Source organism: Oncorhynchus mykiss, chromosome 13, assembly GCF_013265735.2.
Source record: "Oncorhynchus mykiss isolate Arlee chromosome 13, USDA_OmykA_1.1, whole genome shotgun sequence".
NCBI classification, from domain to species: Eukaryota; Metazoa; Chordata; class Actinopteri; order Salmoniformes; family Salmonidae; genus Oncorhynchus; species Oncorhynchus mykiss.
The window spans coordinates 43,899,001-43,926,620 of NC_048577.1; the positions used below are offsets into that span (position 1 = coordinate 43,899,001).

At 41.5% G+C, this 27,620-nt stretch overlaps 1 protein-coding gene across 16 annotated transcripts in view; it reads right to left on the reverse strand.

Moving 5' to 3' along the window:
• LOC110486474 (nuclear factor 1 X-type-like) overlaps positions 1-27,620 on the reverse strand; it is a 183,499-nt gene that overhangs the window by 134,034 nt on the left and 21,845 nt on the right. For 6 of the 16 annotated variants that reach the window (XM_036941173.1, XM_036941175.1, XM_036941181.1 and 3 more), the window contains one exon: positions 4,610-5,141. In XM_036941173.1, coding sequence (XP_036797068.1) covers positions 4,610-5,141 — 532 coding nt within the window. Of the gene's footprint in view, positions 1-4,609; positions 5,142-5,665; positions 5,892-5,938; positions 6,363-27,620 lie in introns of those variants that run through there. The other 10 variants (XM_036941188.1, XM_036941183.1, XM_036941179.1 and 7 more) reach the window with 8 other exon arrangements.

Genomic DNA, 27,620 nt, shown 5'->3' on the forward strand with positions numbered 1-27,620 from the left:
AGTAATGAGAGCCGTATGAGAGGGAGCACGCTCCAAACATGACTGATACTGGAACAGCGGAGATTCATCAGACTGACAAATATGGAACACACTGCACAAAAACATGAACGTTTCCCATCGCGCAGAGACCTGAGCTGGGCCTTGGCAGGGCCCGACTGGCAGGGCCTGACTGGCTGAGCCGTGTTTTATTCAACATCTGATCAAAGATGAGCTCAGTCCGTTCTTCCTCCACATCCCTGAACCATTATCATCAGCAGCATCAGGAATTACCTCAGGACAACCAGTCCTGGGTGACTGACTCTTACAGGTTAAACGCAATTGCATTACGTTGGGTGAACAGCCAGGTATTTGTCTAAAATACTTTTGATAAGGGGTCTTGCAGCTTTGGAGCGGCAGTTGATCAGTAATAGCTAGCCCTCATTGCCCCGCCCATAAGGCCTAAGTCTATAATTGGACAAAAGCACTGCTGCAGAGGAGGAGAGGAGTCTCCTGTCACTCATACTGCAGGGGAAAAACCTGCAGCTGGCGATGGTGACATCAGTGGGCAGGAGAACTGTAGCACACCGACTGCTCAGATGCACTGATAAGGCCTGGACTCTGATACCTTCTGAAAGACACAGACACCCTGGGAGCTAAGAATAAAACGTTAACGTTGCCACTCCAAAGGTTAGAATGGAACCACTCACTGTTCCCCCTCTCTCCCCTACACTCAGTGGACTTTTAACCCCAGCTCCTTCAGATGCTCTACTGGTTCGTGCTTTTTAAGATGGTACTTTCCATTCTTGCAGTGTACAGTGGAGGGAGTGTGGGCTGCTGTTGAGGTGTTACGGGGGTGAAGCTTATGGGCAGGAGAACCAGGTGGAGCCTATGGCTGTCAGCCGACAGTTCTATGCCGTCTCTGTAGAAGTGAGGAGGCCTGGAAGGCTTGTGCATTTGCCAACAAGGGTAGCTCAGACCCAGTTTTTAAAACACTTTCTATTCTCTGACATGAGTGTGAACAAAGATGCGGGGAAACAACGATTTCAACAAAAGGTAACAAAAAGCAATGATTTATGATGGCCCTGTACAGAGACACCAAGCCAAACCACTGGGCCAAAAACGGTTGAATTGACGTTGTTTCCACATCATTTAACCAAAATATTCTATGTGATGACGCTGAATCAACGTGGAAAACTGATTGCATTGGCAAAAAGAAATCAATGTAAGGGAATTTCCTATTTTACCCATCTTTTAACCTAAATCCAATGACACTGTGGGGGGACAAAATGATGTTGAGTTCACATTAGGTGACAACTCAACCAAATGTAAATCAAAACTGGACGTTGAACTGACGTCTGTGCCCAGTGGGAAGTGAGGGAATACTACATTTAATTTAGCTGAACTGCAGCAACCATTTAAGTTTCAGAAAATAAATTAATCTTGACATACGTAAACACACACACACACACACACACACACACACACACACAGACACACACACACACACTGAAGGGTAAAACAGTATCGGGATGCCTGGTGAATACTGGCACAGGGTAAAAGAGCTAAGCTCTAAGGGGCGGCTTCACAGGGAGCTAATCTGAGCCTGGGTTAGCGGCAGCACATTGTGAAACAGGAAGACGAGCTCACCGAGGCCCAGCTAACTGACGCTGAGTTACACACTGTGCTGAAAAGAACACGGCATGGGGTACTCTGTCACAGAGGTCTGCAGCACCACGGTGCCAAGAAGCAGAATTAGGGCTCTGTAACTTTACGCTTGCCTGGTGTAAGACAATGTGTTTCTTTAGCCTTATACTAATGGATAACCAACGCAGGAGAGGGTTCTAAGTACGTGAGGGTTCCATCAGCCCATACGTGAGTCAATCAACTAACTGCACCCACAGCATACCTGACAACACTTTTCACTTGAGTGTTTCATTGCTAACCGACAATAGGAAACACAGAAAACAAATGGAAGATTCATTTCAGCACGATCCCAGTGGACTGTTCAGTTATAGACAAAGACGAACGCCAAAAGCAAAATCTTCAAAGAGCAAATGTATTGTCAGACAGAAATTGCAAGGTTACTTCATAAACATGAAAAATGTGCTGTCAAGACTCAAAACTATTTCATGCAGTCCTTATTGCTTTTCTCATGATCAAAGTCATGGAATAGAAGAAGATGAATACAATTGTGTAATCAGAGACAGATTCAAATATATTATTGAAAAATATATATTATTATTATTATTATTTAAGATAATTTACAAAACAAAGTGTGGCATTATTTTAGTGATACCCAAGACAAGCTATCTAAACAGCTAATATATAATAAACGACAAATTCATCTTTAAAATTCTGCGGAACATTTGACCTCCGACATGGGGGGGGCTCTGTGTATCCACCAGACTAAGAGAAACGTAAAATTCAATATATACTATACATTTCCTTGACACCGGGGTCTCCTCTATTTCAACATGACATTTTCCATTCCAAAGTAAGTATCCACATGTTCCATACAAGTAACTGATGAAAAAGGACTGCTTATAGAGTATCATATAAAGTTTGTTGACGAAACACCTGTGTTGAATTTGGACAAATAAAAAAGTGAATAAACATACTAAACCAAACTGACGATCTAATATAGAGAAGGGTTGTCTCTGTATGCAGTGTGCATGTGTGTGTGTGTGTGTGTGTGTGTGTGTTTGTTTGCATTAGTGTATGGAAGTCTCTGTGTATAAGCTATAAGAGTGTGTGTGAGAGAGTGTACGTGTGTGTGAGAGAGCGGTAGCGAGTGTGTATTGGCGAAGCGACCGAAGCAGGGCTGACTGTGAGGTGGGCTGCGATGCCAGAGAGAGTAGAGCGCGGGAGGCTGAGGCTGGACCGTCGCCTGCATCCCAAACAACCTGGTACTGGGCCAACTGTCACCACGCTCTTCAGCCCACAGACACACAACAGACTGCTACTGACGCACACACACACCACACCACACACACACATACACACCACATACCATACACACACCACACACACATGCTACACCGCACAAGCACCGCAAACACACACCACACACTCTGGATCCAGCATCACTACTCTGGACGGTTCTGACTTAGAATATGTGGACAACTACAAATACCTAGGTGTCTGGTTAGACTCTAAACTCTCCTTCCAGACTCATATTAAGCATCTCCAATCCAAAATGAAATCTAGAATCGGCTTCCTATTCCGCAACAAAGCATTCTTCACTCATGCTGCCAAACATACCCTTGTAAAACTGACCATCCTACCGATCCTTGACTTCGGCGATGTAATTTACAAAATAGCCTACTGTGACCCGTACGCTCTCGTTGGCTGGTCCTCGCTTCATACTCATTGCCATACCCACTGGCTCCAGGTCATCTATAAGTCTTTGCTAGGTAAAGCCCCGCCGTATCTCAGCTCACTGGTCAGCACCCACCCATAGAATGCGCTCCAGCAGGTATATTTCACTGGTTACCCCCAAAGCCAATTCCTCCTTCGGCCGCCTTTCCTTCCAGTTCTCTGCTGCCAATGACTGGAACGAACTGCAAAAATCACTGAAGCAGGAGACTCATATCTCCCTCACTAGCTTTAAGCACCAGCTGTCAGAGCAGCTCACAGATCCCTGCACCTGCACATAGCTCATCTGTAAATACCCCATCCAACTACCTCATCCCCATACTGTTATTTATTTTTATTTATTTTGCTCCTTTGCATCCCAGTATCTACTTGCTCATTCATCCTCTGCACATCTATCACTCCAGTGTTCAATTGCTATATTGTAATTATTTTGCCACTATGGCCTATTTATTGCCTTACCTTCCTTATCCTACCTCATTTGCACACCTTGTATATATACTTTTTCTATTGTATTATTGACTGTATGTTTGTTTACTCCATGTGTAACTCTGTGTTGTTGTTTGTGTCGCACTACTTTGCTTCATCTTGGCCAGGTCGCAGTTGTAAATGAGAACTTGTTCTCAACTAGCCTACCTGGTTAAATAAAGGTGAAATAAAATACAAAATAAAACACACACACACAAAACAGCCTTAAAGACACTAATTTATAGTCAGACAATTACTGTGCACATTAGCAGATGTGTGCACACATTTGCAGATGTGTTTATTTACAGACAACACACCCCTAAACATGCATATTTGAATTCCGACATATTTGCACACAAGCACCTGAACAAATTTACCAGCACAGACTTTATCTCTGGATAAGCACACATTTAAAGACACATACACAACTCAAAAACAACACACAAACTAAACAGTGTGTCAGTGGTGTCAAATGTGTTCTGTAATGTGTTGTATTATAATTGTAATGTTGATAAGGCGTTACACTTGGAGGCGATTCTCTTTATTTATCACAGGCATTTGGTCTGGTGGTGCACGGGGAGGAGCAGGGTTTGGCAAGGCTCAGAGTGTGGCTGCAAAAGGCCTTACAAACTGACTGTGTGTGTGTGTGTGTGTGTGTGTGTGTGTGTGTGTGTGTGTGTGTGTGTGTGTGTGTGTGTGTGTGTGTGTGTGTGTGTGTGTGTGTGTGTGTGTGTGCGTGTGTGTGTGTGTGAAATAGACAGAGAAAGCTGTAAGGCGTTCACCAACTGACCTGGTGAGTGGATGAAGTAGGCCAGGTAGAGGTCGAGCTCCTTGACGGACACGCCGATGTGGTGGGGCTGGACGCACAGGCCGTGGTTCGCGCACTGGGGCGACTTAACCAGCCGCTCTCCGTCCGTGCTCTCCAGGGGGCTGCCCTTAAACAGGATGACCATCACCAGGTCCAGCCGCCACACCTTGTCGGCCTGGCGGAGACAGTCGATACGGCGGATCTTGCCCTTCTGGTCGGGGTTGGAGAGAACACAACAGGGGGGCTTCTTGCCTGTGATGGTGAGCACAAAGTCCTCACGGAACTCAGGCCGGATGTCCTTTCGGAGTTTGGCCAGCAGCCGTGACGCCCACTTCTGCTTGATCTCGGGCTTCTCACCCAGCAGCTCGTCCTTCACTGCGCGTTCTTCATCCTTTGTCATCCTCTTCTCGTGCTTCTTGAAGTACTTGCGTTTGCGTGCCTGCAGGTTGAACCAGGTGTAGGAGAAGGCACGGACATGGGGGAGAAGGGCCTCGATGAAGGGATGAAATTCATCCTAACAGAGGGAGAGAGAGACAGAGAGAGAGAGGGGGGGTGCTCTGTTATTCTCATGCTGTATGGTGTCATGCAAGCAGCTGGAGATCAGTTATTGAAGATAGAAGAGCGATGAGGCAATTTACTGACATTTTCCCTCAAAATAATTCCTGTTTTGATAGAATGTAAATGCACTGCCAATAGAGGGGATACAGTTCAGAAACAACTTAATTAGACAGGGCTAGCATTACCAACAATACCACTAACTGACATAATAATGATAATATTAATAATCATATTAATCATATCCAAAATGTAATAATACTGTAGCTACATACATACAATTACATTGCAAATAGTAAATTACTGGTCCTGTCCTTCTTACAAAAAAATATAACCTGAAAGCACATTTAAAAACTATATTAAACTGTAATAACAGATTAATTTATATTTAAAAGACAAACGAGATAAACAAATTCAAGGCGAGAAAACACTTGTTTTTTACATCCACTGTAAAGGAGAAGTTATTCAGCTATACCATAATACCTTCACTACACATCGCTCAGCGACAATGCCTAGATCTCGCCATAGTGTTCCTGTGCCAGGGTTGCCACACACCGGTCGTTCACCGCCAATCTTAGCCGCCACAAGACCACTGTTAAAATGTGCAGCTAAAATATCTGCCATACCATGTCCTATCTCTCCTGCTGCCATGCAAAAGAAGTCTAACCAGACTCACATTTCAACAACAAAATGAGAGCGGACAGAAATCACCACATAAACACACTGCAAGAGGAAGACAGACGGTCTGGTAGTTACCATTTTGCACTCTCATCATAAATTTGGCACAACGTTCAAAATGAAAAAGAATTCTCCAACACCACTTTTTTTCTCGCACTCACAAATGCACAGCAAGTGCTGGTTTGACAGGGTGTAAAAAAATAGCAAACGATCACTGGTTAAATCTGGGACGGAAAGACAAAATACCCAAATTTAAAGAGAAGAAAACTAATATTGAGAAATAATGGAAATATGGTAAAAATAGAACTGGTGAATGGTATTTAAGAACAAAAATTATCTAAATATAACAACTGGAATAGACACATTTAAAATAAACAAACACTCTTCTTTTGCGCTTCCCCCCCAAAAAAGAAGGAAATAAAGCAACAACAAAAAATCCTTGGCAAAGCGTAATTTGTAGTGGTGTTTGCTCAGATCTGTGGGCCCCGTACGACTCAGAGAGACACACACAGGCGGGGGGGGGGGGGGGCGGGGGGGGCTGGGGAGTGCAGAGCACAGAATAGGAAAAAAAGGAGAGAACCGAATCAATGTTGGACAAGCGCGTACGACCGCTGGCAAAGCCGAGTGCTGCTTCTTTTTTCCCCTTTTCTCTCAAACTCTCTCTCTTTCTCTCTCTGTTTCTCCCTCGCCGTCTCTCGTCCTCTCCGCGTTCTTTCCCTAACCATTGCTTGAGCCTTTGCCAACACGAGAAGGGCCCACCTATTTGGCAGCAAGATGCCTGTAGCCCAGCCAATACGTTAGCTTCAAGAGCTGAAAGGGAGGGAAAGGAGAAAGGAGGGGGGGGTTAGTGGCAAAGAGAGGGAGAGAGCCGGAGAGAGAATGAGAGAGGGAGAGCAAGAGAGGGAGAGCGGGAGAGAGAGTGTACGTAGTCCTGTCCGACAGTGCACAATTTGCCAAATCGACAAGTTCCTATCTGACACATAGGCAAAGTTCAGGAGACATGTATTTCTCGTACACCAATCCTAGCTACCCTCAGTCTGCTTCCATCTCCAGTATGGCCGCCATTGCCTCATCTCACTACCCCCACCCTCTCTTTTTGCTTCCATGACGCCACCTTGGCACAGGATGGCAAGAGAAAACACACAGCTCCAAAATCCCACCAGACCCCACAACCAGCAGCTGGTCTTGGATTTACCACAGGAACAAAGAGGGGGAAACAAACCCACCCTTTTTCCCACCCTGAGAGAAGATGCATCAATGTATCGCCGAGTGCTTTAAAACCAAAGACACTGCATGTCTATTACAGAGGGTAAAAGGAGGAACACCAAATGGGTACTGCTCCGGTACAACTGTAGCTATGGCGCATTCAGCCCAATCTCATCAACACCAATCCAAAATCAGCAGATAAATCATTGAGTTAGTTAGTTAATATGTTATCTCTAGTTAATATGCTGCAGTATCATGCACTATTTCTGCTTAATCTTAGAACGATGAAGACAGCATCACACCAGTATTTAGTAGTTTACTTCAAGATGGTCTGGCTCACACCCATCAACATTCACAATGCACAATAAAGGACAATATATCCCTGGGTTTGGGTTCAATTTCTGTTGCTTTCTCTAATACACATTGTTGCAGGACACGATGAGCATCTAACAAAAGACAGACAAAACTGACATTAAAATAAGAGGAACATCTCAATTGAAGATACACATACTTCATAGGGTGAGTGTGTGTGAGTCTGTGTGCGAGTCTGTGTGCGAGTCTGTGTGCGAGTCTGTGTGCGAGTCTGTGTGCGAGTCTGTGTGCGAGTCTGTGTGCGAGTCTGTGTGCGAGAGAGAGAGACAGAGAGAGAAAGCGAGAGAGAGAGGGACAGAGAGAGAGTGCTGAGCAAATATACCTGTACACGTGCATAAAATACAAAGACACACACACACAAAAATAACAGGATATTGATACAGGGAGAACAAAAGATGAGACACTATCTGGAAATCAAGACAATAACGGTTTAGGCCTTCGTGAAAGAAAGGAGTGGTTTCCAGTACATGGACCTAAGCAAAGTAGACTGCCTGTGTGGTGGTTAAGAATGTATAGATGCTACCACTGTGCAACGCTTTGCGGTTCAAAGTTCTTGCAAGTGCAATTTTTTGTTAAAACCATAATCATCCTGTGAAGCACCACAGCAGATACAATTCAATCAAATATCCCACATTCAAAACTGTGATGTGGTTTTCAAGGTCCAATGAAGCCGTTTTTATCTCAATATTATATAAAGTACATTACTGTGATTGTTTTCAATTAAAATGGTACAAAAATAACAATAAATTGCGTCTTAGCAAAGAGCAAGGGGAAGGAGGGGAAAACTGAAAACTAGCTGTTATTGGCAGAGAGCTGTTATTGGAAACGTCTTCACACTGGGCACACACTGATTGAATCAACATTGTTGCCATTCCATTTGAATGAAATTATGTTGAACCAACGTGGAATAGATGTTGAATTGACGTCTGTGCCTAGTGGGTTTGTTATTGGTCTATTAACTAATTTACCGCCAGGTGATGTCACATTGCAGGCCAAAACTCCATCCCACCAAAACAGGCTGAAATTTCAGATGGTCTTTTCAAACAGCTCTTACACTTAAAAGGGCAATATCATTATTTTCACAATTTCACAGTATTATTCCACATAGTGTGTAAATATATATAAAACTGCACTTGTCCTTTAAGGTGTACAACCTTCATTGTCAGCAGTGCTCTGTTTCAATGATGATCTCCTACCTACCCACACACAACAACAAATAAACCCTCAGTAATTAGCCATATTTCTTTCCTACATATCTTCAGTATCTCCATCTCTTGTTTTGTTATTCAATAATCAATTACGTCAGCCGGCCACTGCTCCCAATGCATTTCTCTTTTTAGTAGCGCAATTTTGAAAACTGCAGCCTCCCTCACCTCTCTATAAAAAAAAAAACAAGTCCTATTAATAAAGTAGGCAGCGCAAATCTGTGTTGGTGATTTATGGTATATCATCAAAATAAATCAATCACAGCACGTAGGGGGCCCACGTGGGTAACTGGGGGGCCCTGACTTGATTGGGTAACTGATGAATAAAACAATTACAAATAAAATGTATAATAAATAAATGTGACTGGTCAAGTGTGTGAGTCAGGGGCTGGGTCCACTCTCAATATTCAAAATACACCAGAGAGCATAATTTAGCCACAGAGGATGAATAGTTTCTAAAAAAATAACAGTGGATTAAGTGTTATCACAAGCGTATACTGGTAACTGCATGAGATAGGGATAGGCTATTGTTACGACCATCACCGCGACTAGCCTATGAATTCATTTTCATCATTAGGTGAGTCTGTGTGCCACTGGAAATGTTATTTAGTAGCTTACTGTGTCCTATAACACACACACATATACAATATATATACAATATATATATATATATATATATATATATATATATATATATATATATATATATATATATATGTGTATATGTATATGTGTGTGTGTTATAGGACACAGTAAGCTACTAAATAACATTTCCAGTGTATATATGTATATACAGTGCCTTGCGAAAGTATTCGGCCCCCTTGAACTTTGCAACCTTTTGCCACATTTTAGGCTTCAAACATAAAGATTTAAAACTGTATTTTTTTGTGAAGAATCAACAACAAGTGGGACACAATCATGAAGTGGAACGACATTTATTGGATATTTCTAACTTTTTTAACAAATCAAAAACTGAAAAATTGGGCGTGCAAAATTATTCAGCCCCTTTACTTTCAGTGCAGCAAACTCTCTCCAAAAGTTCAGTGAGGATCTCTGAATGATCCAATGTTGACCTAAATGACTAATGATGATAAATACAATCCACCTGTGTGTAATCAAGTCTCCGTATAAATGCACCTGCACTGTGATAGTCTCAGAGGTCCGTTAAAAGCGCAGAGAGCATCATGAAGAACAAGGAACACACCAGGCAGGTCTGAGATACTGTTGTGAAGAAGTTTAAAGCCGGATTTGGATACAAAAAGATTTCCCAAGCTTTAAACATCCCAAGGAGCACTGTGCAAGCGATAATATTGAAATGGAAGGAGTATCAGACCACTGCAAATCTACCAAGACCTGGCCGTCCCTCTAAACTTTCAGCTCATACAAGGAGAAGACTGATCAGAGATGCAGCCAAGAGGCCCATGATCACTCTGGATGAACTGCAGAGATCTACAGCTGAGGTGGGAGACTCTGTCCATAGGACAACAATCAGTCGTATATTGCACAAATCTGGCCTTTATGGAAGAGTGGCAAGAAGAAAGCCATTTCTTAAAGATATCCATAAAAAGTGTCGTTTAAAGTTTGCCACAAGCCACCTGGGAGACACACCAAACATGTGGAAGAAGGTGCTCTGGTCAGATGAAACCAAAATTGAACTTTTTGGCAACAATGCAAAACTTTATGTTTGGCGTAAAAGCAACACAGCTCATCACCCTGAACACACCATCCCCACTGTCAAACATGGTGGTGGCAGCATCATGGTTTGGGCCTGCTTTTCTTCAGCAGGGACAGGGAAGATGGTTAAAATTGATGGGAAGATGGATGGAGCCAAATACAGGACCATTCTGGAAGAAAATCTGATGGAGTCTGCAAAAGACCTGAGACTGGGACGGAGATTTGTCTTCCAACAAGACAATGATCCAAAACATAAAGCAAAATCTACAATGGAATGGTTCAAAAATAAACATATCCAGGTGTTAGAATGGCCAAGTCAAAGTCCAGACCTGAATCCAATCGAGAATCTGTGGAAAGAACTGAAAACTGCTGTTCACAAATGCTCTCCATCCAACCTCACTGAGCTCGAGCTGTTTTGCAAGGAGGAATGGGAAAAAATGTCAGTCTCTCGATGTGCAAAACTGATAGAGACATACCCCAAGCGACTTACAGCTGTAATCGCAGCAAAAGGTGGCGCTACAAAGTATTAACTTAAGGGGGCTGAATAATTTTGCACGCCCAATTTTTCAGTTTTTGATTTGTTAAAAAAGTTAGAAATATCCAATAAATGTCGTTCCACTTCATGATTGTGTCCCACTTGTTGTTGATTCTTCACAAAAAAATACAGTTTTATATCTTTATGTTTGAAGCCTGAAATGTGGCAAAAGGTCGCAAAGTTCAAGGGGGCCGAATACTTTCGCAAGGCACTGTATATATATATACACACACACACACACACACACACACACACACACACACACACACACACACACACACACACACACACACACACACACTACCATTCAAAGGTTTGGGGTCACTTAGAAATGTCCTTGTTTTTTAACAAAAGCACATTTTTTTGTCCATTACAATAACATCAAATTGATCAGAAATACAATGTAGACATTGTTCATGTTGTAAATGACTATTCTAGCTGGTTTCTTGGCAATCTTGGCCGCAGTTTCTTGGCAATCTCTCGCATGGAATAGCCTTCATTTCTCAGAACAAGAATAGACTGACGAGTTTCAGAAGAAAGTTATTTGTTTCTGGCCATTTTGAACCTGTAATCGAACCCACAAATGCTGATGCTGCAGAAACTCAACTTGTCTAAAGAAGACCAGTTGTATTGCTTCTTTAATCAGAACCACAGTTTTCAGCTGTGCTAAAATAATTGCAAAAGGGTTTTCTAATGATCAATTAGCCTTTTAAAATGATAAACTTGGATTAGCTACCACAACGTGCTATTGGAGCACAGGAGGGATGGAGCACAGGAGTGATGGTTGCTCATAATGGGCCTCTGTACGCCTATATAGATATTCCATTAAAAATCTGCTGTTTCCAGCTACAATAGTCATTTACAACATCTACACTGGACAAAAAAATTGCTTTTCTTTCAAAAACAATAACATTTCTAAGTGACCCCAAACTTTTGAACGGTAGTGTATATATATATATATATATATATATATATATATATATATATATATATATATATATATATATATATATATATATATATATTATTGTACAATATTAGGAGGATATATATATATATATATATATATATTATTGTACAATATTAGGAGGATATATATATATATATATATATATATATATATATATATATATATATATATATATATATCCTCCTAATATTGTACAATGTGTTGTTGAAACTACCACAACACAAAAACCACATCACTGGTTGAGGACAACCTGCAGAACACAGTCAGCTACAGTTTGGAATGTTTATTTTGATTTGGGGGTCCCCAAACATAAAGAGAAATGCAACACTGTTTTATCAATCACTCATTGATTATCACATTGAAATCAATTGTGCGAGAGGGGGGATATGAGGTTGCACACAGCGGTTGGAACCGATTCAGGGACAAGAACCTCAAACCGGAAAATAATTAAAAGTTTTGAGGAACAGAATCAGAACTGTGAACGAAAGTGATATATACTGATCCAAAACAGTACCGTTATTGCATGGGAACCGGTTAATAACGTTATTTCATGTTCCGGGCATTTTGCAACAAATTGCATATGCTAAGCACCTGTCATTCAGAAAATTATTCCAGTGTCTGTCTGCCTGCCAGCTGAACATCTTTGCCTGTGTGTGTGTGTGTGTGTGTGTGTGTGTGTGTGTGTGTGTGTGTGTGTGTGTGTGTGTGTGTGTGTGTGTGTGTGTGTGTGTGTGTGTGTGTGTGTGTGTGTGTGTGTAGGCCCCTCCCCCTCCGAAGAAGCAAAGTCTAGTAGCCTACTAACACTGCAAACGTGACTCAGAAATTAAGGAGATAGATTTTTAATTAGAGAAGAATGGATTAACCTTTTCAATGCTAGTTAAGGATACTATAGATATCACATTTCATATTGGATTTATTAACTAGAAAAAGGTAAGACATTTTTATTCTGGTGCCGCTCTGCACACACAAGCTTGTTAGTTAGCTAGCGAGCTGTTCCAATGTTAAGCCAACTTTCTGAAGTTCAAAGACATTCAAAGTTCCTCCATATAATTATGTGAGCCGAATCCAGATCATGCTCGTCATAACAACAAGATGCCCAATGCTTCAAGTCAAGCCCCCCCATCCACCCACTCTCGTTCTCTCCCCACCTGCAAAATTTCTGTTGCATCTCGCGCCCTACACATCTCGTGTCTGTCCAATGCATGTAAATAGTTTGCCCGCTCCATAGCAAACTGCTCTATCCGCACAGATTGGTGAAGTACTTTAATGTTGAGGTAAACGTTTTTAAAAAACGACGATTTCAGAGGTTTAAAAAGGTCCAGAAAGGAACAATATAAACTATTAAGTCAGCTTGTATAATGTAGTAACACATACTGTCCACATCATAGAAAGTAGAGTCATATACAGTTGAAGTCAGAAGTTTACATACACTTTACATACATACACTACACTTCTTTACATACATACACTAGTTTTTCAACCACTCCACACATGTCTTGTTAACAAACTATAGTTTTGGCAAATCGGTTAGGGCATCTACTTTGTGCATGACACAAGTAATTTTTCCAACAATTGTTTAAAGACAGATTATTTCACTATATCACAATTCCATGGGTCAGAAGTTAACATACACTAAGTTGACTGTGCCTTTAAACAGCTTGAAAAATTCCAGAAAATAATGTCATGGCTTTAGAAGCTTCTGATAGGCTAATTGACATCATTTGAGTCAAATAGAGGTGTACCTGTGGATGTATTTCAAGGACTACCTTCAAACTCAGTGCCTCTGTGCTTGACATCATGGGAAAATCAAAAGAAATCAGCCAAGACCTCAGAAAATAAATTGTAGACCTCCACAAGTCTGGTTCATCCTTAGGAGCAATTTCCAAACGCCTGAAGGTACCACGTTCATCTGTACAAAAATAGTACGCAAGTATAAACACCATGGGACCACACAGCCGTCATACCGCTCAGGAAGGAGACGCGTTCTGTCTCCTAGAGATGAACGTACTTTGGTGCGAAAAGTGCAAATCAATCCCAGAGCAACAGCAAAGGACCCTGTGAAGATGCTGGAGGAAACAGGTACAAAAGTATCTATATCCACAGTAAAAAGAGTCCTATATCAACATAACCTGAAAGGCCGCTCAGCAAGGAAGAAGCCACTGCTCCAAAACTGCCATAAAAAAGGCAGACAACGGTTTGCAACTGCACATGGAAACAAAGATTGTACTTTTTGGAGAAATGTCCTCTGGTCTGATGAAACAAAAATACAACTGTTTGGCCATAATGACCATCGTTATGTTTGGAGGAAAAAGTGGGAGGCTTGCAAGCCAAAGAACACCATCCCAACCATGAAGCACGGGGGTGGCAGCATCATGTTGTAGGAGGAACTGGTGCGCTTCACAAAATAGACTAGAGCATCCGTAAAGTCTGTGCAGCAGGCTGAGCGTTTGACATCCCTAATATAGAGACAGTCAAATTGCAGCACAAGGCTTGCAAGTAGCTAGCATTTCTTTATGAATACAATTCATTCAAATGGTGCCAGAACACTTTACTGTATGTAAAACATTATATTAGCTCTCTGTTGCAAATCATGTTAATAACTTCATCAGATGTTTCAAATCAATCCATGCATTGTGAGAGTAAAAACATAAACACCTATAGACCTTTAACATGAATAAAACACTAATAGTTATGTGGTTCACAGCTATATTTCTTAAACCATTTGAAACCTTAGGGCATAGGCCTCTGCCTTCACATTGGCAACACATGCTAGCCTATATTGGCACCTTGTTACATTCTCCAATGAGCCAAGGTACAGTCTACGGATATCAATAATGGTATTTGTTTTAAAGCTAAATGTGTTCTCATACAGACATTTTCGTTCATTTACATGATTGGCCTACATTTATTTACTCACGCAAAGAATGTCTAAATGGCTCCTCTTAGGCTACATGCTGAATTGCTTGAGTTAGCCCTGCCATTTTAGCGCTATTTTCAACCAGTGTCTCAAATGGTGACCTTTGTGTCTCTCATTTAATTTATTTGTCATCATTTTCAATAACATGTCTGGACTGACAGGAAGCAGAAACATGCTGTGCGCACGCTCTCATTCAACGAAGACTTGACCCCACCTAGACCTGCTGCTCGTGACTGTTAAAAGACTGTTAAAAGACCGCAAAATACATCAGGCCTACAGACCAGTGTGAACTCTTAACCTGTTTGGGATAGGGGGTGGCATTTTCACGTTTGGATGAAAAGCGCACTCAGTCCCAGTTGCGAATATATGCATATTATTAGTAGATTTGGATAGAAAACACTCTGAAGTTTATACAACTGTTTGAACGATGTCTGTGATTATAACAGAACTCATATGGCAGGCGACAACCTGAGAAAAATCCAACCAGGAAGTGGGAAATCTGAGGTTTGTAGTTTTTCAACTCTTTGCCTATCGAATATACCGTGTCTATGGGGTCAAATTGCACTTCCTAAGGCTTCCACTAGATATCAACAGTCTTTAGAACCTTGTTTGATGCTTCTACTGTGAAGGAGGGGGGAATGAGAGGGGATTGAGTCAGTGGTCTGTCAGAGTGCCACAAGCTGGTCACGTGCGTTCACGTGCGTTCATGTGAGAGTTAGCTTGAGTTCCATTGCATTTATATTAAAGTTTATGATGACTATTTCTGTAAATTGATGTGGCTCTCTGCAAAATCCGAACTGTAATATAACTTTTTGGACTTTTTGGACTAAGCGATCGCGCATTGAGCATTTGGATTACTGGGCTAAACGCGAGAACAAAAAGGAGGACATAAAGATGAACTGTATCGAACAAATCAAACATTTATTGTGGAACTGGGATTCCTGGGAGTGCATTCTGATAAAGATCATCAAAGGTAAGTTAATATTTATAATCTGACTTCTGTTGACTACAACGTGGCGGATATCTGTATGGCTTGATTTGTTGTCTGAGCGCCGTACTTAGATTATTGCATGGTTTGCTTTATCCGTAAAGTTTTTTGAATTCTGACACAGTGGTTGCATTAAGGAGAAGTATATCTCTAATTATGTGAATAACACTTGTATCTTATATTAAAGTTCATGATGACTATTTCTGTAAATTGATGTGGCTCTCTGCAAAATCACTGGATGTTTTGGAAGCAAAACATTACTGAACATAACTCGCCAATGTAAACTGAGATTTTTGGATATAAATATGCACTTTATCGAACAAAACATACATGAATTGTGTAACATAAAGTCCTATGAGTGTCATCTGATGAAGATCATCAAAGGTTAGTGATTCATTTTATCTCTATTTCTGCTTTTTGTGACTCCTCCCTTTGGCTGGAAAATGGCTGTGTGTGTTTTTGTGACTAGGCTCTGACCTAACATAATCATATGTTGTGCTTTCGCTGTAAAGCCTTTTTGAAATCGGACACTATGGGTAGATTAACAAGAAGGTTATCTTTAATTTGTTGTATTGCACTTGTTAATGTATGAAAGTTACATATTTCTAAAACCTATTTTTGAATTTCGAGCGCTGCCTTTTCAGCAGAATGTTGTGAGGGGTTCAGCTAGCCATAAGAATTAACTAACCACACCACGATGCCTTGTGTTATAACAAGCAGACAGGCCATGGTATGATATAGGCCAAATGCCCCTATAGTGATTTCACATAGTCACAGTAGACTACATTTCAAAATATGATGATCTAGCCTATTGAAAAACATTTCAAACTCATTCAAAATAGTGAAGTTAAGACTTTGGCCAAGACAATGAAACATGCTGACACTGTTTTCTTCCCTCACTTACAATATTAATGCTTAAAGAGTGAAGACATCATCATAGGAGTCTGCCAAGAGGACGATGGAAATGAAGGAGCTGGAAAGACTGGTTGGCACTCCCGCCAGCGAGCCATTTGTGCCACTTTGTCACTGTCAGTAAAATCCAGTTTCAATTAATAATAGCAGAATAAACCCAAGCACCTACAAATAAATGCAGCGAAAAATTCAGGCTGGCAGGCTTAAATCTACACATTTTTACAAGACAATGCGTTGCATAAATATGTGTAGGCCTTGCCTAGGCTGTATAGAAAGTGATTCATTTACAGATGGAAAATCTATTGAATGGCAAAACGCATTAGTAAACTATCTTTATCCCTGTAAGTGTTGGGAATAGTGCTTGCAAATACGTCAGTGTGCTTATAGGCCAGTTGAAATGTGTTGATTTGTTAATTCAAGAGAATATTGATTGGGATATGTGCCCTTTCATGGGAGAGCAATTGCCTATATATTTAGGCCTATTCAAAAACATGACAGAAAACATGTTAATCAATAGCATAGACACCAAATGTAGCCCACTAACCTACTCAAACTTCAGTTCCAAGTTCTATAATATTTTAGCATAGAAGCGAATAGTCTGCACTCACATGGCACGTGTTATAGGCAACTCTACCTGTTGCCCCATACAAGTTAAACATGCAATTTATACAAAAATAAAGTGTTTCAATTAAACAAATAAAACAATGTGAATTATTTAATCCAGAAAGTTGTTTCAAAGTGTGTTACTTGTACATTTCACTTATTTAGAGGAACGCCAGCACATGTATGATACTGGTCACTTTCATAATGGAACACTGGCCACTTTAATAATGTTTACATACTGTTTTACACATTTCATATGTATATACTGTATTCTCGTCAATGCCACTCCGACATTGCTCATCCTAATATTTATATATTTCCTAATTCCATTATTTTACTTTTCGACTTGTGTGTATTGTGAATTGTTAGATACTACTGCACTGTTGGAGCTAGGAACACAAGCATTTCGCTACACTTACAATACATCTGCTAAATATGTCTATGTGATCAATAACATTTTAAATTACATTTTGATACGGAAATGCATAAGTATAAATGCTTAGGAAATGTATAGGCCTATGTCTAGGCTAAGTGTGCAACTTTCGTTGATATGAACATATTCAGCAAATTCACTGGCAGATAAAAACCTTTAGGTTTAGGGAGAAATGGAGGTAAGGAAATAATTAAAAGAGTCCTTAGGTTTTCGATTTTGATTGCTTCATACAGCGAGAAATTGAAAATATAAAGGCTAATTATCGAAAAACCAACTAACACCTTTAAAATCCCAGAATGTGCTCCTTTATAGGCTAACTAAAATATATAATTTATACTCATACCACTTTTACAATCTAAACCTTTTTATTTCGTTATCTTCAAATCCGATTTTTTTTTTAAAGAGTTAAGCATAATCTATGGTGCCAAAATATTAACAATAACAGAACTTCAATAAAAATGTAAATGGCGTTTACACCCCATTTCCACCCAATTTTGAACGAACCTGAAGAGACATTTCATTAGTATAAACATTTAAAGAATTTGTTCAGCGACATAATGTGAAATGTGCTTTTGTATAATCATTATCTGCAGTGAACTTCTTGTAAATGTTCTTAAAACAATATATCCAAGACTATTGGAAGGGGAGTAAAACACTCACATCTCGTCTAAGCACTCCTTTCCAACTAACTACAATAACATCTGTCAATTGAACAAGTTTCAAATAGTCCTTTATTAAGCCGTTAAGACGTTTTTTTTAATTGTCTGATTTAGTGCCAACCTACACCAAGACAGCAATGAAACGTTATTTTGAAAAGAATAGGCAATGAGCGCAGGCAGCACAACGTTGAGTAAACTACACTAAATTAAACCTTTGCTAATTTACGCGTTTGACAACAATCCATTTTTCTTTTAAAACATTTAGTAGGCCTACTTGGATGTCATTTGTGTGCATCGGATACAGAAGGGGTTTCATTCGTTAGCTTTAGGGAAACATGGACAGCGATGTCAGGGTGTGATTTGTTCCACAGAGCGTGCGAGTCCCTGTACGCAGAGCAGAGGTGAGCACAAGAAGTTTGCAGCAGCCTATTCTCTAACTTTGAGAACAGACGGGTGGTGTCATTGTCATTACTTGCTGGATACCTATATTGTGAATCATCCACTTGAAACATAAAGTTTGTTTTTCTCTCACAACGTGAGAGTGGTGTGGAGAGGTCTCCAATGAACACCTCTGCTACTTTAGAGATAGATGGCCATTAGCAGAGTAGACGACGGGGAGGGACTCTACGTTAAAAGCATTTACAGAAGGGGCAGGTAGCCTATCAGTGATCCTGCGTTAGCGACATGTGAATAATACAAATTTATAAAGGTAATCAAACAATGAAATTAAACAGTGTATCTGTGTTTCCAAAAGCAATATTGGGCTCATTATCCGACATTTTAAATGGACACTTGACTAAGGTCAAGGCCAGATAAGATATGCGGTTGTCTCATACTTCAGGCAGGCCCATCCCACTGGCCACAGATATCAGTTCAACGTCTAATTTTAAATTCAATTTGGTTGAGTAAGTGAATTCACTATTAAATCAACAAAAAATATAGGGTAATTATAGGGTGAAAAAAAATACTAAATTCCCTGACGTTGATGACTTTTTGCTAATCCAATCCGTTTTCCACGTTGATTCAACGTCATCGCATTTAATGAATTATTTTATTGAAATGACGTGGAAACAACGTTGATTCAAACAGATTTTGCCCAGTGGGATAGGTCTATTTAGCAGAGTAAAGGAAATCGACTGCAATCTCTATAAAACATTGTGGTCAAAATGCAATCATCAACTTTCCGTTACTGTGTTCTATGTAATCATTTCACAATAGCCTTGCTTAAAATTAATAGGCTCTCCTAGGAGAATTGCGTCTGACGAAGGAGTGGCGGACCTTAAAATACCGCCCAAAATGCATTTTTTATATGACATTTCTAAATAATTTTCAAAAATGTAAAATTCAACTGAATACATTAACAACATTGGGTTATAGGTCTATATTTTGATAATAGATGCATTGCAGTTTTACACATGTTTTACAACAGAATACAATTTTCAAAAATACAATACAAAGGATGATGCATAAAAATGTATCAAATGTTTTTGCCAAATAGAACAATCTGAAATGTTTCTGACCATACACACAACAACATAGTCTTCTGTCAGACAACCCATTAACCACGGTAGAAAGTTACCTGAGCAGCACAGGCCTCATTCTCATCTCATTAGACCAATTATGCCACGGTCTGTCTGGATAACCTGAGAGCCTGTCTCTTCATTAGAGAGATGTGGGCCTGGTGTGGCTCACTGCTGTCCTCCCCTGACCAGCTGAGTGTCCCTGACCCTGGATGCTGGCAGACCCTGACCCTGGATGCTGGCAGACCCTGACCCTGGATGCTAGCAGACCCTGACCCTGGATGCTGGCAGACCCTGACCCTGGAAGCTGGCAGACCCTGACCCTGGAAGCTGGCAGACCCTGACCCTGCCGGGCCACACAGAGGAGAGGAGGTAGGGCGGGCGGCAGTGGAGGCTTAGTCAGCCAGGCCAGACAGACACATGCAGACACATGCAGCTCCTGGGTGAGTGAGAGACACATGGCCGCAGGGGGGTGCCATGCCAGCCCAGGCACGTAGGCGTGCCAGTGTACTAACACACCATCACTTCAGGGACATCCAAATTATATGCACAGACTTATGTGCAAATATGTACATGTAACCTAAGTAGTAAGTAAGTAAGCCTTGTCAGAGCCAGAACGGCCCATTAGGGCCGTTACTTACACGTAACATATAGACCCTAAATGACCAACACATCCACAGACATGAACGTCATATAAATAAAGTGGCATATACACTCAAGTTGCCATTCATACAGGCTGCCATTCACAGTGGGTAGTAGGTGTGTGTCCTTGCCTGGCATCTGCCACAGGTAAGCGTGTCAGTCTGGTCTGCCCCTTCCCCCGTTGGCATGCCCTCCTTGGGTTCAGTCTCTACACGGCTCTGAGGGTGCAGGTCAGTCAGGGACAAAGGCTGCAAATGCCAACACTCACACTGGCCCACTGATGTCAGTCAGCACGTTCTCCCACGCCCCAACACCCATCATTTCCTATTGATCTCTTCCGAAATCCTGTCAATCCTCTGTTTTAACACATTCATGTCTGTAAGTACCAGTGCCATCCATTCACCTCCCAATACCTCACTATCAGCTGCCGCATCTGGGTTAAAATTAATTTCTGTCGGGATTGAGGACATAGGCTAAAGCTCTACTGAGCCCCCCATTTACCTCCAGTGTTTTCCATTGTGATTGGTGTAGGCTACAGTGAGAGTACAGTGCCAGCCTCGTAACTCTCCATTGTGATTAGTGTAGGCTACAGTGAGAGTACAGTGCCAGCCTCGTAACTCTCCATTGTGATTAGTGTAGGCTACAGTGAGAGTACAGTGCCAGCCTCGTAACTCTCCATTGTGATTAGTGTAGGCTACAGTGAGAGTACAGTGCCAGCCTCGTAACTCTCCATTGTGATTAGTGTAGGCTACAGTGAGAGTGCAGTGCCAGCCTCGTAACTCTCCATTGTGATTAGTGTAGGCTACAGTGAGAGTACAGTGCCAGCCTCGTAACTCTCCATTGTGATTAGTGTAGGCTACAGTGAGAGTACAGTGCCAGCCTCGTAACTCTCCATTGTGATTAGTGTAGGCTACAGTGAGAGTACAGTGCCAGCCTCGTAACTCTGCATTGTAATCAGCGTATTTCATTTCTGTTAATCATGAAACCAGAAAAATAAGGAGAGAGTGAAAATTCGACCTAAAGGGAAAAAAAGGTAAAACCCTCCCCACAATCTTACTCTCTCTGTGGGCAAGCAAGTGATGTGTAAAGGCTTTTGAAGCGCAGCGCTAGCGTTCGTTGTAATTATCTCAGTTTACAAACCAGTGCGTTACTATGTGTGAAAAATCTGCAGGCAATTTGTGGTGGATGCGTGTGTTATGCTCACAGGCCCAGGGTTGGCCTGGGAGCCATCAGAGGGAGGCACGCACGGCACTTTCCAGCCCCACGCAGGGTCGTCACCTTACAGCCACGCCATGCTACTGCAGGGGCTAGTACTACCACCACCTCTCCTCAGCCCACTCTACAGTACCACTGACATCTATATCACACTGCACTACCACATAGTTGACTGGAGTACTCATGAAGCTGTGTTAGATATCGAGGTATGGTTCCAATAGACTCCCCAGAAGATCTACCTTGAGCTTTAAAGAACAAATCAAGCCAAGGATCATTAAGCAAACAGCACCGGCCTGAATTAACATTAAAACATTTTGGTGTGACTTGAAGACTTGAAACCTTTCTGAAAACATTGAGATCCAGGTGAACCCACTGATCTAAACCATTTTGTTTTTGTAATCGTGTAGAGATATCAAATTGATATTCTGCCTTTAGTTATAACACAGGCTGAAACTTGTTTCGTGTTCCAGAGAAACAATGGGATATTATTGACAGGGTGTGCAGGAAAATATACTAAACAAATTTAGCAACACATGAGTATGTTTACATAGAGAACAATACTGATGATGGCTAATGATGTCATACTAGTGAGTAGGCCCTTTAAAACAGGTGAGGCGCCTACTGTACAGAGGACAAGGCATATCACCACAAGGTCTGACTTCATGGCGGGACTGTAGTAGCACTTGAGGTTTCCACTTGAACCTCACCCTCCCCCCTCCTCTTCCCCCTAGCCCCACGCCGCTGTCTAGAAAGAATGTTTAGTTGAATAGGGAAACCACCGCCCTGCTTTCAGTGACGGTGCTGGCGGCACGCCGTGCTGTGACAGGCTGGCTGACTCTGCACCAGACAACATGTTTATCTCCTCAGAGAGCCGTCGATGGGCCGCAGCTACCCAGCGTCTGTCGACCTCCATTAAGAAACACTGAACCTCTGGAGGACATGATTACACTAAAGGAAGGACTGTTTAGCAATCAGTTCTGGCGTTGTGAATTGAAATTGAAATGTATTCATCTAACAATCCCACAAACGATGGTCTGCGAGGTTAAAATATAAGGCTAATGACAATTTACTTGGCAGCTCACTGAATATGTCCGTCACAAGAAGCAAAGTTGTTTTCAGAAATCTAAAGTATTTTTTAACTTGATAGGGCCTGATTTAATTCATAGCACATTGCCTAGTCTGTTATCTCTATGGCCCAATTCATGTAGTTGGGAGAACTTGAATTTGTATGAGCATTGTGACTCATTCCTGAGCTCAGAGATCTGAACAACGTTCCGCAGTCTAAATAGAACCCACTACATGTCCTTTTGGTTCAGAATCTCAACACTACATGTCCTTTTGGTTCAGAATCTCAACACTACATGTCCTTTTGGTTCAGAATCTCAACACTACATGTCCTTTTGGTTCAGAATCTCAACACTACATGTCCTTTTGGTTCAGAATCTCAACACTACATGTCCTTTTGGTTCAGAATCTCAACACTACATGTCCTTTTGGTTCAGAATCTCAACACTACATGTCCTTTTGGTTTAGAATCTCAACACTACATGTCCTTTTGGTTCAGAATCTCAACACTACATGTCCTTTTGGTTCAGAATCTCAACACTACATGTCCTTTTGATTCAGAATCTCAACACTACATGTCCTTTTGGTTCAGAATCTCAACACTACATGTCCTTTTGGTTCAGAATCTCAACACTACATGTCCTTTTGGTTCAGAATCTCAACACTACATGTCCTTTTGGTTCAGAATCTCAACACTACATGTCCTTTTGGTTCAGAATCTCAACACTACATGTCCTTTTAGTTCAGAATCTCAACACTACATGTCCTTTTGATTCAGAATCTCAACACTACATGTCCTTTTGATTCAGAATCTCAACACTACATGTCCTTTTGATTCAGAATCTCAACACTACATGTCCTTTTGATTCAGAATCTCAACACTACATGTCGTTTTGATTCAGAATCTCAACACTACATGAAAAGAGGGATCTCACGTTCATGTGTTAACCTGCTGCTTAACTAAGCTAAAGGGCTTTATTCCATGTTCAAACAGTGCAGGATAAGAAATCAAAGGGATGTCTAGTAATTAAAAAACACATATGCCCTGAGAGTACAGTATGACGCATCATTACAGTCTCCGTCGTTACTACAGGCTTTATGGGTAACAAGCTAGTCATACCCCGGAACAGAAATAACAAACCCATGCTAGACAATTGTCCCTTTCACTCTCTACTACTATGACATCATCAGTAGTGCAGCCAGTGCAGCTGCAGCATTGTGACTCTGGGGTCCTCTCTGATTGAGCCAGACCCGTGAAATGATGTCTGTGGGGGCGGAGCCCACTTTGGACTGGGCGTATTTTGATTGGAGGGCAGGGAGAGGCCACCAGCAAATGGCTCGGCCTCCTTGTCTGTTTTGTGGTCCATTTGTCTTGAAGATATATTTTTGCCTATGCAGTAAATTAGAATTTAGTATTACATTGGCTAGGTTACTAATGTGCTTAGGGTTGGGAACAGTTAGCATTTTACAAGCCACTCTAAATTGCAAGCTGTACTGATTACATATAAATATAGACTGAGAAACATGTGAGGAGACAATCATGGCTTGCACAAAAAACTCACATGCACAAACAGGGAAGCACACTACTCTTGCAGAGTGTTGAACGCTTTGCAATCAAAGAAATAAAGGGGCAATCTAGCACACAATCAAACTAGAGATTTATCCAGCTCTCCTGCCAACAGCCAGGGCCCTCCTCTTTCTGAACAAGGGATGCACTATTGACTAAATTTACCCCCCCCCCCCCTCTCTCTGTCTTTCTCCATCTCTCATTTTTTTTTCTCTCTCTTCAGTCTTCCCTCTGCCAGTCGGTGAGGCGTGATGCCAACCCTTTCCACAGCCGGGCACACTGCCCTGTCCTTTATGCAAATGCTTTGCCACCATCCCAAACTCACAACCCCCACTGTCTCACCCTCCATGTCTGTGCCCTTCTCTCCCCCCTCTGTCTCTATGTTTCTATCTCTCTACCATTCTCTCTCACATGAGGAAACTGAGAACCAGCAATTAGACTCTTGCTTCCGAGTCCTCCATGAGGCCTGCTGATCTGCAGTCAGTCACACCTGCAAGGCCAAAACACCCTGTACTTTGTTTTACTACTGCTGAGGGCAAATTACACAAATGGGGGTATGTTTAATAGAGGTGTGGCTCATGGGCACTCCTGTAGGTGTGTCTGCAATTGGTCTGATAAAGGACTGCCTCTGCTAAGACAGAGAAAGAGAGAAAGTGTGTGTGTGAGAGAGGTTAAAAGGGGTGGGGGGAGAGAGAGAGAGAGAGAGAGAGAGGGGGAGAGGTTAAAAGGGAGGAGAGACAGAGGGAGGGAAGAGTTGAAAATGATTCATGTGATGATATTAAATAGAGCCGCTTCACATAACCCACAGGTACCATTATCCAGCAGTCATTGACGTGATAATGACTCAATTCCCTTTCATCATCCAGGGGAAAGTATGGAAGTTATTTTAACAGACAAGACAGGTACTTGTTTGTTTCTCGTTTCATAGATGTAAAACAAGAAATAAAATAATGTTCTCTTTGAGATTCGAGAAAGTGCATTAATGCAATTTACATTCAAGCATAATGTCTATATATCTGAAATAAAATCATAACTGTGTAATAATGGTACAATCGTCATCATTGTCGTTGTTGCAGTGAACCAAACACGAGATTAGAATCCCAGACGTGCTTCATGGTTAGTCCCAGTGACAGACAGGTAGACAGAGAGGGTTAATCAACCAGTAGAGAGACTGAAGGAAGAGCCTCCTTTATGTCAGCAAAGTTAAGCTTCCTCTGCTGCCGTCCCCTCTAGAGCGGAAGAACGTTGAGGATGGCGACAATGAGGGCCGGAGTCCACACACGCCGGACACAGCCACACACAGCACAGGAAAGCAACTCAGGCTAACACAAACACTCACAGAGACACACCACTGTCTGATCTCCTTGTGTGGCCTGTTCATAGAGTAAGCCTACATGGACATACTGTATAGGCGCTAACTGTATCAGAGCATACCCCTTATATTTACATGAACCAACTGACAACAAAGAAAACTTACACTTAAAAGCTAATGTTACCAAACTGAATTTGTGTGGGGCTGAACTAATACACAGATGAATTGTATTCATGCCAAAGTCAACCAAAGAAATCCTCATAAAGTCTTCTGGTCAATGAATGTGAAGATCATGACTCATTTATTCTGTGTTTATAAGCTTGTACCACATAATAGAAGGAAAAGCCCCAGATAACCAAATGCAGATACTTCTTTAAGCAGACTGAGTTAGCAATAAACATTGACAAAAAAGGCTATCCAATGGTAAACTTGCCTTGTTTCATGCAATGGCAGTTCTGATTTTCTGAGTCTGCATAAACAAATAAATAAAACCAATGAAATAGGAGGTGGGTGATGTTCTGGGGAGTGAGAGACATGAACACTGTTTTCCTATTGGTAAACGCTACTGCCCACGTCCCTTTCCCTTCTTCCTGTAGCGACTTCCTTGTGTTCAATTACTGTAATAACGTTTCAGCAACCTTCCAGTGGTAGTACATGATGGAGGTGATGAAAAACTAAGAGGGAACAATGTTTTATTTTTTCCCTAGCCTGCTGTACAGAAAAGTTGCACCTGAAAGACATGTTAGTTCTGTGTGCCTTTACAGTATCTGTCTGCCTGTATCAACAAGAGCATGATAACAGTGATATCCTGATTAGTCTCCAGCTCAAACACATTATGGGCATAGGACAAGAGGTCAGATATGTTCAAATGACCTCAATCAAAACCCCAACTAGTTTTACCAGGCGTAATACAGAAAGTGCTCCTCATTCTCATAAGAGATCACGGAGCAGACTCCAAATAAAACAACGCTTTTATACTCCAATATCATGATAGTTTGTAATTAAACTATTAAACTCAACCCAATCCTAGACCAATGAAAAACAGACCGTCTGTGTGGTGGAGGGAAATGAATGAGGCCTTTTCTTTCAGAGTGGAGATCAGAACCCCTAACTCTGGGATTTTGTGCTGTTGCCTTTCTCCCCCTGGAGGGAGTAATTAGGTTATGGAAGACAACTGCGTCATTGTTTTAACAGTGGAGGGATTGTACCGGCCAAAGTCCCACCAGCGACATGCTTCTCTCTCTCACAACAAAAAAATGTCAAATGGTTCGGAGGAGGCAAACTTCTTTCTGGGGGCTGTTTTTGGTTGGAGTTGGGTTGGGTTCTGTCTGTTTGTGCAGAGCCACTGTTAGGGAGGGTATCCCATGTATCCACTGACTTGGCAACAGAAACAGTTCCTAACTAGAGTAATATGGTTATGATGCATTCACATTCCTTCCTGTCCCCTAGGAAATACAATACGCTTATATTGTCTGTTTTAATCACACTCCGCTTCCAAGGAGAGAATACAACCAGCCATGGCTATAAAGAGTCTTTCTCAAATATACATAGAGCTCAGTTACAGTATATATGCACCGTGTTGATTGATGGGGGGAAGAAAATCGAACAAATCACATTAGTTAAAATAATTGCTTGGAGCGCTAACCAAACTACTGTATTGCCCAAACACAGACTCTCTTCTCCTTGATTGTTTTTACTTTGAGCAGTTGCTGCTGCAAATGTTTTAGATTTTAAAGATGGATGCACATTGCCCTTGAATGCTCACTGAAACATCTACTTTAAATCCCTCAGGCTCAAACATGTCCTATGCAATTGTAACGGCTTTAAGGACGTGCCGTAAGCTCACTCCACGGCTAGCTTGAAATGTCGCGGAAGGAGCCATTAAATTGGAAACTTTTGAGTGGCTCAACCCTTTGGAGCATTGTCAATGGCGGTCACGTGGAGGGAAGGAGTTTTCCTGTCTTC